This window comes from Mesitornis unicolor, unplaced genomic scaffold (assembly GCF_000695765.1).
Source record: "Mesitornis unicolor isolate BGI_N332 unplaced genomic scaffold, ASM69576v1 scaffold12562, whole genome shotgun sequence".
In the NCBI taxonomy this organism is placed as follows: Eukaryota; Metazoa; Chordata; class Aves; order Mesitornithiformes; family Mesitornithidae; genus Mesitornis; species Mesitornis unicolor.
In genome coordinates, this window is record NW_010171278.1 from 1 (window position 1) to 12,899 (window position 12,899).

Consider the following 12,899-nt stretch of genomic DNA (forward strand, 5'->3'; position numbering starts at 1 on the left):
CCCAACATTCTGGGATGCTGGGATTCTGTGATGGCAAAACGCGCAGTGCATATGCGAGTGGAGGGAGACTGTTGCGTGACATTAAGGAAATTGCTTATAGCAGAAGCAATATGTATTTGAGATCTTACAGACTGTCTGTGTGTCCTCCCTAAAACTGCACAGTCAAATGCTGATAGCTGATCTCTCTAGCATCAGTCCAGGCAAATTTGGATGGTAATTCTCTGTACAACACAGCTGAGCACAACGAGCTCTGACAACTCTTGCTGTCGACAGCCAAGTGAAAAATCATGCAGCTTTTTTGTCAGAAGGCTTGCTTGCTGGGGAAACAACTTTTGAAAACACGGTTTTTGTGTCAGCTGAAATTCCTTTTTTTAATGAGGAACTGAAATTTCTCAGGAATTAAAGACTTTCTTTGTAATAAAAATAATTTTTTTCAGCAGCCTCTGACCACCGAGCATTGAAATATTAAGCAGCTTGAAAGTGGGGAATACTGTCTATTTTTGGAGGGTTTTGCTTTCCCCCCTCTTTGCTCCTAGTCAAGTTCACATGGTGGGTGAGGCTCTTATCAGCCATCTCTGTACTTGCTTAATCCCCAGGAAATTTCTGTTACAGCCCAAGAGCCTCTTTTATCTGTTTAACCTTCAGCTACCCCTTGCCTGGAGGCATTTGCCTGATGCAAACGTTATTTTATCCGGCCTGTTCTCTGATTTTATCCAGCCTGATTTAGAGATTTCTAAACATTTACCAAAGCTGGTGGGGGCAGGGGGAAACCTGGATGTAGAACTGCTTTAGAAACACCATGACATTCGAGGGAAATGAAAGCTGCAGCAGTTAACAAGGTATCTCCTGTAGATATCCATAGCATCAGGAGTGCTGTTGGAGTTGAACGTGGTTATCTAGCAGAAAAGCTCAGGTGTTTCAGGTAAGGAAAAATGCATGGGAAACATTAAAGCAGCCTTTGTCAGCATCTTCTGACCTGAGGTGCTTCTACTGTCTTCTCTCTTGATTGTAGCAAAACTCGGACTGCTTGGTGCTCTGCGTTGAATATAGGAGCTGTGAACACTGGTGGCTGCTAAAATACTGAGCAGTGAAAACCAAGTGGTGTTTAGGAAAAAAAATACATTACTAAGCGCATACATAACCCTAGCAGTAAAAGTTTATGGTGAACTTAAGGCATGTGTTTGACATATAAGCTTGGCATGGGCTGGTGCTGGTCCAAGGCTGTTGGTCCATTTGGGTGTTTTTTTCCCTGGTAAGGTATGGCAAAATCTCTACGATGTTCCAGGCAGTTTCACTTTGTCAGGGTGAGGGTTATGGAGCATGGCCCAGGCTGCCCAGAGAGGTTGTGGAGTCTCCTTGTGTGGAGACACCCAAAGCCCTGGCCGTGTTCCTGTGTGACTGCTCTGGTGATCCTGCTGTGGCAGGGGTTGCACTGGGGGAGCTTTCCAGGTCCCTTCCAACTCCCGACATTCTGGGATGCTGTGATCGTGAGATTTCCCCTTGCTGGGTGTGGGACTCACAGTCCTCCCCCTGCCCGAGTGTGGGGAAGGGCTCAGGTGTAACCCAGCCGTCTCCAGGCTGGCAGGGAGGTTGCACACATCAGCTTCTTCTCCCAGAATCACTGTGTGCAGTGAACATTCTTTGCCAAAATCCCACATGTGCTGATTAAAGGAGAGTATATTTTCTGGTTTGGTCATTTCTGGGAGCTTTTTAAGACTAAGTACAACCAAGTGTACCAAGAAAGAAACATGCTCTTTGAGCCCTAGGGACCAATTAGCAGCAAGAGAAGGAAAGAAAAACAAATACAAACAGTACTATAAGAGGCAAGAAGGATTCTTAGGGCCTATTTTACTGGGTCAGGAAAAAGGAGAGGAGGACTTGAAGCGAGCTGTGCTGTTCCCTGCTCCAGGGTCAGCTCCTCCAGCAGAGTTTTTAGGCAGATCCTTGCTGGGCATAGGAGGGGCATGGTAGGACAGAGGAGTGACAGACCAATTTGAGAGGGGGATTAAAAGAGTAAAATGGGGAAGAGAAAATTGTTGTTGCAAAGAAGAGGAGCTGCTGTGGGCAATGTGCTGGGGCATGGCGTAGGGTAGCAAAGGCTCATGTCCTCACAAGACTTCGAGTGTCCGAATCAACTACAAACAGTATCTAGTGTCTTCACGCTTGCCAGAACATCAGTTTCTTCTCCTCCATGTTGAACTTGCTGTAACGGCAAGGAAGGGCCCATCAGCTGCTATTTGAACACACTGGAAGTTGGTTATCCAACTTCCAAAGGTCCAGGCTTGTCCATTAAATTTGCTCTTCGTAGCCCATTTTCTGTGCTTCCCTCTCATACCTTTTTTCAGCAATGTCACCGCTACACTCTTTATTCCCCCTCGTTATTCCTTTACTTCTTGCACACATGGAATCTGAGTATTCATAAGGGTAACGCGTTACTTACCTGTTTGTTCAGAAAAATGTAGATGATGGGGTTGTAGACTGTGCTGCTTTTGGCAAGGATGGATGGGATGATGCTGGCTGCAGGGGTGATCAGACCCGGTTTCCCAAACGTAGCTATAAGTGCCACAGCCGCGTACGGCAGCCAGCAAAGCAGAAAGCAAATCACCATCACCACCACCAGAATCAGGACGCGCTGCTCCCGGGCCCGGCCCATCCTGTTATTGATGCTGCCCACCTGGGTGAGAGAGGGGCACAAATTAGCACTGCTCATACTGAGAGCAGATGGGCACGCATGGGAGCTCCTGGAGTGGCTGCATGAGGGGCAGGGTTGGCAGTGTCACCTGTAATGTTGTTGGCTGGAGAAAAGCTGGTCAATGTGGGCAGGGTTTGTGTGTTCTGTACCCAAAATGTGTGTGTTAATAGTTGGAATAGGAGTAGCAATAGTGCTGTTGATCTAGAATAGCCTTCTCCATGCAAGAGTATGAGAGACCTTTCTCTCTGGCATTCATTGGGAAAGTCAGCAGTTGAATTAAACTGATTTACAACGGGCGCCTTCTCCGGACTTCGGGCACACGTGGACTCGTAAGTAAATCACAGGGCAAGTAATACTGCTGCCATGTGCATCACCCTTGTTTGCTAGTTTTCAGTATGTTTTGAAAATTGAACCTTTTACTGATCATTGTGTGATGCCTGCACTGCGAAGTGCTGCAGTGAGCATGGGAAACTATTACAAGTAATTTCATGGGGAATCCAAAGGGAGGTATTTGCATGTGGGAAGTCACTGTGAGACCGACTATGAAACCAAACCAAAGCTGTTCAACAAGTAGAAGATACCTGTAATTGCCTGCTGAGGCAATTCGAACGCCAAGTACTTTATAAATACCCTGTTAATGTGCAAATGAAATCTTTTATGACACTTGTCTATGATTTAAAAGAAAAAAAAGTGGTATTTGCCACTAGGCAAATAAAGCTGCTAATCAAAATATTTCCATTAGCGACAAGTGAATATTTCACTTAGGGACACCCACAGGCATCAGCAGCTCAGATTTATTCACAGGCATCTCAGACAGAAAGCTCACATTTATCTTCTTATATTGTATTGCATGGAGTTGATATGAATCCTGTATGACATCTTCCCTGCGCTTGGATTTTTGGAAAGTCTGCCACAAGTTGATATAAAACTTCACAAGATGCTCAGGCTGTGTGACGAAGGAGCAACAGCTGGATTGGGCACAACTGCAGGGATGAAGATGAAAGAGGAGTTGCATTTTGTGTTATGTGTGACTGGTTTTTAGGCTCCTGAGAAGAGGCACTGCAAGGTGGGGGTAGCTGGATGCCAAGGTCCTTCATCCCAGTTTCTTTCTGCCGTCCTAAGACTCTCGTGTTCACCCTCCCATCCTAGGAGGTACTCAGGGTGGGTGCTGGGTGATGGCTTGTGAGTGCTGCACCTTGAGGAAAACCAAAGCCCCTCTATTTCTATTGATTTTAGAAAAGGCAACCCAACAACCCTCTCCTCTTCCTTCAAGTCAGAGAAGACAAATGTTTTCTGCCTGTTTCCCAGATTAAAATCAGCCTGGAGCAGGGCTGGGAGTGAGAGGAGGACCCCGGAGGTATTTCCCATTTAATAGCCTTTGGCAGAGTTCAGGTCACGGGGCAGCTGGTGTCACGCTGGGTCTCCACCTCTCTTTCTGAATATGCTGATGCAGTTTGACACATGGCAAAATGGGGAGAAACAGCTGTTTTTTGTCCCTGCGTTGAACACTGACATGAAGTGAGTGGGGTACTTCTGATGGGGCATTTCTACCAGCACAACGCACTCTTCTCAGGCAAACTTACGTATTACTCTTTACTTTTTAATATTTTATCCTTTCCTATTAAAACCAAAACCAAACCCTAAAAAACTGAAGAGCTTGCAGTTTTCAGACTGATCTGCCAGGGAATGGCTGCACAGTTAAGCAAGGAAATATTGTAATTTCCTCGCCAGCGGTAGGAAATTACTCTTTTCATCCTACGAGGCCAGAATGGTTGAATATCCTTCCACTTCTGTAATTCTCCTTGAAGCATTTTTGCTTTCACTTATGAGGCTCCCCATGTCAGTCGAGGAAACCTGAGACCTTGATAGCAATACTCAAGGCACAGGCAGTAAAATTTTGCAGAACTAAACAAACTCAGCAACCTTGAAGTGTTGCTGGCTCCTCGTCAGCAGATGGTGACTTGGATCCACCGCACAGCGCCAGGGCTGTGCCCAGATGTGCCATCGGGTACCTGTATCCGGACAAAAGCAATGAGCTGTGCGATGCTGAGGAGTAGTGCTGTGGGCTTTCAGTTTAATTTTGTCTTGGTAACTTCCAAGGAAAGTAAGAGCACGAGTCTGACCCTGGTAGCTTGTCCATAGAGGGTGGAAAGTCAGCCCAGGCTGGTTCTGGCTTAGGGCTAACAGCAGCGATGCTGCTGCAGGACTTGAGCACAGGGTTAGCCTGAGCTGCTGTAAAATGTCCTTCACTTCTGGTTTGGTCAAAAATCTAAACCTCAATCTGCTGTGTGCCAAAAGGAAAAAAAATTCCCTCGCTATTTCTGTAGGTTTTGTTCTAGAAAACAGCCACAGAAAATGTCCTTTTTTAGCTTGATGTATTCTTTGCTGGAAATCGAGTCTCTGTTTCTCCTAAAAATGATCTTTTCAGTTTGCTAAAATTTATGATGCCTCTATATCGCTCATTCCATATGTTGCACATATGGTCCAGTGTACTGAGTTAGCAGGAGTGGGGCATTCATCTCAGTAGAGCTGGAGGCCCTGGTCACATCTTGCTCTTACAGTGATGTTTTCACTTTGGTTTCCCATTGGTGTTAATTTTTACATGGAAAACTAACAGAGAGGTCAGAATTAGCTGGGAATCTCTGCAGACATCAGCCATACCCAGTTAAGATCCTGACTGTGCTTCTCCTGGGCTCTGTGTAGCATTTGGCCCCTGCCACGGGCAGGCAGCAAAGGCTGAAGCTTGATCACAGAGATGCCAAACAGTGGGGCCAATGAAGTGTTTAATCCCATATATTACACAGGCATTGCTGTATGAGCGGATAGACTATGCACCCTCTTAATGCAACCCGTGACTTCAGGGGTTTGCTGGGTGCAGTAGGAATTTGTTGCACTGCCTGGGACGTTATAGCCCATGACGTGTCTGTGCTATGTATTAACTTCTGCTTTTAGACAGGATCCGTGGTGGAGGTGCCCATGAACACAGAAGTAGGACAGTCCCTCTGCTGAGATCTATAATTTAATAGTTACTTTATGCTTTCTACAACAGACCCACTTCTAGATGGTAATTCAGCCTGCGGAAGTGATTAATTTTAATTTTTTTTCCATTGACCGTAATTGGGAACTTACACATCCATCCTCCTGGTGTAGGAGCAGAAATGCTCGCAAATGCAGTGTGTATGTGGTGTGCACTGGATGTCACGGACAGGAGAAGGACGTGGAGGAGTGTAATGTAGCAAACGGTCAGAACACGTTTAAATAGAGGTCACTGTGGACACAGCAAATTCCTGGTTGATACTGCTGACACACACTGTGCAGAAATAACAGAGTCATCACATTGCTAGGAAAGTAAACTATGTCTTTTCAGCAGTGGATATGGAAATTGCTCAGAAACATTCGGGATTGGAGAGCACAGCTGAGCACACACGAGGCTGCCTGGGAGGTTGAGCCACGAAGCTCCCACTGGGATAAATTCCTGCATCCCCAGGTTGGTCTGAGAATCTCAGCTGAGCGACTAATTCTTGTGTTTTGTGAAACCGCTATCGTGTTTAGAGCCTGGAGGGTTGACAAGGACACTCACAGGACTTGGAGGATGATCCTTGAGAAAAGTTGGAATAAAGGGAGGTAAAGGGGGGGGAAAAACCCAACCAAACTGGGTACGCAGTGGCCTGAGCACACCAGCTGAGGCCCCTGGCTTATGTGAGCAAAGCTGCTGTATTTCTTTCAAATGGGCATCACAGCCACCCCTGGGCTGTGGCAACAGTTAAAACCACCTCCAGACACCACTGCCTGTTCATCAAGAAATAGCACCTGAGAGCTACAAAATCAGATATACCCGTTTGTGCTCTGCCCTGCTGAGTTAACAGCTGCAGTTACTGGAGTACACGCTAGAGAACCAGACAATAACCCAATAAAGTTGCAATTAAATTGCATTGCATGTACATTAAAGGTCAATCCAATTTCTCCTGAAGTGGATGTGAGCCTTCCTGATGGTCCCTGCAGCTTGTGCCCTACTTCTAAGAACTAATAAATGTAGGGTAGGTAGTGGGTTTGCAGTAGATATGTTGGATGCTTCGGGGAAGACTCTCAACCCTTTGAAGTGTTACTGTGCTGTCTGCTCTTGGTCGATGCTTGTAACTTGGGTCAGATCTGTGGGCACGCACAGCAATACGTCTGAGTGATGAGGTGCTTAAAATGACATCAGGACTGCCAAGGGAGCCCCCTCTGCTCTGCCCTGCTCACACCACATCTGCAATCTTGTGTCCAGTGCTGGGCCCTCAGGTCAAGAAGGACAGGAACTGCTTGAAAGAGTCCAGCAGGGCCACAGAGATGATGGAGGGAGTGGAGCATCTCCTGCTGAGGAGCGGCTGAGGGAGCTGGGGCTCTTGAGCTTGGAGCAGAGGAGACTGAGGGGTGCCCTCATTCCTGGGGATCCATTGGGAAAGGGCAGTGTCAGGAGGAAGGAGCCAGGCTCTGCTCTGGGATGTCCAATGCCAGGACAAGGGGCAATGGTCCCAAGCTGGAGCACAGGAGGTTCAAGCTGAAGATGAGGCCAAACTTTGTGAGGGTGAGGGTTATGGAGCATGGCCCAGGCTGCCCAGAGAGGTTGTGGAGTCTCCTTGTGTGCAGACACCCAAAGCCCTGGCCGTGTTCCTGTGTGACTGCTCTGGTGATCCTGCTGTGGCAGGGGTTGCACTGGGGGAGCTTTCCAGGTCCCTTCCTACTCCTGACATCCTGGGATTCTAGGGAGCGGGGACAGGAAGTGCAGAGTCCAGGAGCCCTCTTGGCATGGGAACGGCCTCTGCACACATGGGCTTGCTTAGCAAAGGCTGAGCAAAAAGAAATGGAAGCCCAGCAGTGAGCTTCAAACTGTAAGTCAACAGGGTGCTGATGAAAGGAAAGAAGTTAGCCCCAAAAGCTGTTGCTGGGCCTGAATGAGAATTTCCTTGCAGCTCTGAAACAGTGGGCTAGTTTAACAGTAGCTCATGGTCTCTCTTAATAATAATAAAAAAATTTTGCTTGGAGAGGAAAAACATAGTGGTGTTTATCAAGAGAAATAAATGGCTGATGCTACCATCCAGAAAAGTTGCAAGATCAGGTTAGATTTTATTTTGAAGGAAGTTTTTTTCCCTATCCTTCCTAACACCTGAGTCTTTGAATTATGCTTAAAAGCTTCTCATTGCCATCATAAAACCTAGAAACACGTTACCCACATTCAAAATAAAAATATTTTCACATAATCTGTTTCAGAGCTTAGGCTTTCTTAAAATTCCCATGCATCCATGAAAAGAGTGAGAAGAGCAAGCTGACAACTTTGTGTTGTATTTCTGTTGTAATGCTCGTCCACAGGAGGAATGCTTTGCTCCTGGCAGACCTTGTGGTTTTACTCCACAGAACAGATTTAACAATGGTGTAACAGGTTTGAACCCAGGACAGAGAGAGATGGGGGAGAACAAAGCAGGAGACAGAGCTTAAAATTACTTGAGGCAAAAAGCAGCAACAAGGCTGGCTTGTCACTTGGAAACTTCTGCCTCTCTGGCTTCCTAGAGTGCTGCTTACCTGGTCTAAATCTAGTAAATTGATCTTCTGCCTCTCTGGCTTCCTAGGGTGCTGCTTACCTGGTCTAAATCTAGTAAATTAACAAGTCATGAGGTTTAGTAGTGGTGTTGTGTCTAAAATCCTTCATCTGAGTCCGAGGCAAACCTTTTCTAGTGCCCCTTGCATGGTGTTAACAAAGCAAGATCCCAGCTGGTTGGGCTTGTTGGGCTCCAGGTCTTTCCTATGGGCAAGAGGGCAGTTACTAAACCTCTCTGAGATTTGTATATATTTATTTTTGGTTTTATTTTTTGCATACTAGTTCTTTGTGTGTGTGTGATTCCTTGTAGAAGCTGTGCAGTGGAAGAGGTTTATCAGTCCTTTAAAAGTCCCAGAAAATGCAACCACCAAGCAGAGTTTCCCCAATCTGCCTTTGGTCAAACTGGGAGGCTCTTCTGGCTTCTGCTGCAGCCCGAGCAAAGCTGAGCTGGTGGTGGGGAGCAGAGATGGAAACCAATTTAAAATAGTCGGTATTAGTTTCAGAACAAAAAAAATTGCCATAATTTTCTAGGTTGGGAAACCTTCCTTGGGATTTCCAGGAAGGAAGCGAGGGCTGTGGAGGCTCGCAGTAGCGGTTACTCACTTCTTCCGTGACCACAGCATTCTTGGCACTTGGTTTCTTGCCTGTGACTAAGTGTAGTTTTATGGATAATGGAACACCTTACGCACAGGCAGGAGTAAAACATGTGTGAGAAATTGCTTTTGCCTCAAACTGCTAATTAATTTCAAACAGAATTCCATCCTTATTTTGCAAAGGAGATGTAGCCGAGGGAACTGAGCCCCGTGTTTGGATTCACCGAGGACGTGCTCAGCTTTCCCTGCTCCAGGGCTCTGGTCTTGCCTACACTGTCTCCAAGCAGAGATCCAAAAGTGAATGTCTATCAATTACACAGCTGAGAGATGGCACCCTCTCTTCTGAGGGCACGTGACAATGCAAAGGTATCTCTTTTATTACTGAAGCTTGATAACAGTCCATGTAAGTGATCTGTTTTTCCAGCCAAACACTTCATTTTCCCTTGCCTTTTTCCTATGCTGTTTTAACTTTCACCCCCTCAGTTACTGAGGCACAATTTGGGCTGACCTGAGCATCTCAGCATTTTTGGAGACTTTCACCTCACTCAGCTGTGCTACAGGAGAAGGCATCCAGATGGCAAACGTTATGACCATTCATGGTGAGCAGAACGCCTTGTGCTCCCAAATCCCACTGATGCTCATGCAACAAATTGTATTTAAAAACACACAGCTTCAATCCTAAACACAGTATATGTTCATATACCTGCCAGAATACTCTGAGTTTGCCTCTTGATATGGACATTAGAGCTCCAAACAAAACCTTTGCCCCTCAGGCTGTGCGCTGGGTGCCACCCAGCTCTAAGAGTTGGGCGAAGATTTGCCTTTGCAAATCATCTATTTTTTCCAATAAATGAAGGCTGTGGAAAAAAAAAATCTCCTGTGGTAAATGTATTAACAAGAATGATACTGTGGAAATTTGGCCAGAAGCACTTAAAGTTGGCTATAATCAAAAGAGGGGGGTCTCAGGCTGTGTCCCATTGGGAGGGGATCGCACAGGCCCTGCAGGGACCTTCATTGCATGGGCAGAGGGACCTGGCCCCGCTGTTACAGACTGCTTTCTGGAAGCACTGCCTGCCAATATTAGCTTACAGGGAGGCAAGGTGGGAGGGAAAGGTAAGAAATCCTTTTCCATCCGCTGTGCTGTTGTCTTTCACTTCTGCTATGGTTATTTCTCTCATCTCTGAGAGGGCTTGGAAGGCGCCAGATGAGTAATAGCAAGAGTCTTGTGCTGTGCAAGGGAGAAAGCTCTGCGGCTTGGATGTGCCCTCAAAGTGCTCACAGCATCCTCTTGCACTCATTTCTGTCCTCACAGGGATTGAAGTTTAAAATTTAAATCTAAATTCAGTTCCTCACTTGCCTTTGTAAACACAGAGGGCTTTGTAAGTGTAAGGAGAGGTCCTGTAATCACTAAAAGGGGTTAATTATTCATTTTAAATATCAGAATATTAAAATAATTCACCATGGTTGATGTTTTCAAAAGCTCAGGTACCACCTGTGGGCACAGTGCAGCACTGCTGGGAGGATGCTGGGGTTTAAGCCTTGTCTTGCCCTTCTCCTGTTGAGTTTTCAGTAATTGCAGGTGTGCTGCCAGGCTCTGAGCTGCTTCACCACGTAAAGCAGAAAATATTTATGCTTTGAAGGAAGCATGTCCTGTGGAGTTATTAATCTGCACAGCACATCTGTCAGTGAGAATGAATATTAAAATTCTGCAGCACTACTTATGTTCACGCTGGTTTGGCTCCCCTCCTTCTGCACCTTTCCTTGGTTCTTTAATCAATAATGACTGTGATGACAGCATGTTTTTCTCATCGAGAGTGGAGGCTTTCTCAAACATTATGTGATTTATAAACATAAAATCAAATATTAGCAGAACAGGAGCCTCTGGATAAGTTCATCCAAGACTGTCCAGAGTGTCCAGGGTCACTCCCAGCACGCAGCAAAGCCCAGGCCTGGTGGCTGCTGCGAGCCACAAGGAAGGGGGTCCCAGTCAGTGCCTCCCCTCCAAACCCTGCACTGGTCTCCCAAGTAGCACGGCCAATAGCTGTGCTCCAAGATGGGTATGACTTAAAAGCAAACTACTGGAATTAGTGCTGGTGTATGTGCTAACAGCCAAGTGTATCTGTATAGCAGCTCTATGCTGTGGTGTGCACTCTTGAGTGGGACCTCTGCAATCCTCTGCAGGATGTCTCTTGGGCTCCTCTGTGTGGTGTTTGCAGTGCTAAACCGCTTCTAGGGAAGAGCTTTCCGAATCCAGAGAGCTGGCAACATGCTGGTGTGTCTGCTGTATCTTCCAGGACACTCTGGTATGGTATTGGATCATTTGGGGGTGAAACCTGGCTGCTGTCGTGGAAAGCCTGTGGTCTTTGAGGTAGACCTGCATTAGGCTCTGGATCATTTGGGGGTGAAACCTGGCTGCTGTTGTGGAAAGCCTGTGCTCTCTGAGGTGGATCTGCATTAGGCTCTGCACTCCGGGTCAGGTGTTTGCTCTCTTTTCAGTCCCCTGCAGATCCATCCATGGTTCTTTGAGCTCGAAGAGCAAGTGGGAGGCCCTTTGGGTGCAGGTTTACTGCCTGGGATGTGAGCCTGGCTATCCTCACAGCCCTGTGGTGCACACAAGAGTGTCACACAGAGCCAGTGCAGAGGGAAACTGTGGCTTCTGGTGCTGGTGGGTGGCAGCACTCGGGGAAGAAGGAAAGAGCAGCTCGGCCTGCGGGCACGCCTGCTCCCTGCTGTCCTGCGGGCTGAAGTGCTGTGTGGAGCAGCTTCTGTAACCACAGATGCTTCAACGCTTCACTTCTGAGTTTTTGAAGCAGCAGATGAAAAATATTGGAGTTGGAAGAGAAAAAACAAATTACAGCTGCTTTGTCTTCAACTAGAAAAATCCTTAGTGTATTCATCAGGTGGCCCTCGTACGTGAGTTTTGTGTTCATGGAGACAGCTGATCTTCCAACACCCACACTTACTGCTGCTAATGGAAGAGTTCCCCCCGCTCTAAGAGGAAGCACTTACTGTGGGGAAACCTGCGGCAGAGACAGACCAGTTATGAGGGGCTCTAATGATGAACCAAATACGAGCAGCTCTAATGAGAAGAGCTCCTGCTGCTGTTCAAGTGGAGAAATACAGAAGCATCTCACGGTTGCATTTTCACTGGGATCGAAGTCAAATCAAGCAAGAAAACCAATTCCTCGGTTGTTTTGTGCGCAGGTGGATTTTTCTTGTTTCTAAAGGTGATTGCTCTCTTTGATCTGCACTGTTCCTGCAGGATCCTTTGAGTTCTGCTGTCTTAGGACTGGTTTCTCTTATCTGGCACCTAAAGTGTTTCAGTGCTTCTCCTTTCCTGCCTGCGAGGAAGGATGCTCTGGGGGGGTGGGACAAGAAGGGGAACTGAAAGTCTGGAAACTGGTCAGATTTGGAGTCTGAAGTGGAAGAGCTGCTAAACTTCCCTTAAACCTCAGGAGCTTTGCATCGCTGCACTCATGGTAGTTTTACACTGGTGTAACTCGACCCAGGGCAGGAGTCTGCAGGGAAAAGCATGGTACTGAGCACTAATCTACTAGAATGGATGTTGGTTGATAATTTGGAGGCAGGACATCAGATTCATTTGTCAAGGAGATGACAGCAGAGTAGCCTGTCAGTGAATTAAGGAAACAAGAAAAAAAACACACCCACACTGCAATATAGTGACAAAAAAAGGCTAGAATTGATTATATTTGCATTCTGACAGGTCCTGACAGTAAGAGGACTTTGCCAAGCTTGTCAAAGACTCTAAATAATGACTTTCTAACCCCGTGCTCAAAAAAGGATTTGTTTCCAGTGAGCATTTTTAAGGTTTCATGTGCTGATTACAAAACAGTTCTCTCCTGTGAGTTTCCCGAATGCAATGGGAGAATCACTTCCTGCGTGTCGCTGTCAGTAAGCTGGTTATTGCCAACAGGAAATATTTCCAACATGTGGACCATGTTAGACAAGATGGTTTACCCAAGCAGGTATGTACTCAGCATCTTTACACCCCATGCCTTGGCTCTCAGCGTTTCCTGCT

The 12,899-nt window shown here is 46.6% G+C and overlaps 1 protein-coding gene across 1 annotated transcript in view; it reads right to left on the reverse strand.

Annotated features, from left to right (window-relative positions):
• Nucleotides 1-2,440: 2,440 nt before the first annotated feature.
• The window catches only part of LOC104537182 (pinopsin-like), a gene marked incomplete at both ends in the record, with an annotated part of 14,164 nt that continues 3,705 nt past the window's right edge, over nt 2,441-12,899 (reverse strand). Inside the window, one exon of the mRNA XM_010179991.1 lies at nt 2,441-2,674. Within this exon, the coding sequence (XP_010178293.1) occupies nt 2,441-2,674 (234 nt within the window). The remainder of the gene's footprint in view (nt 2,675-12,899) is intronic.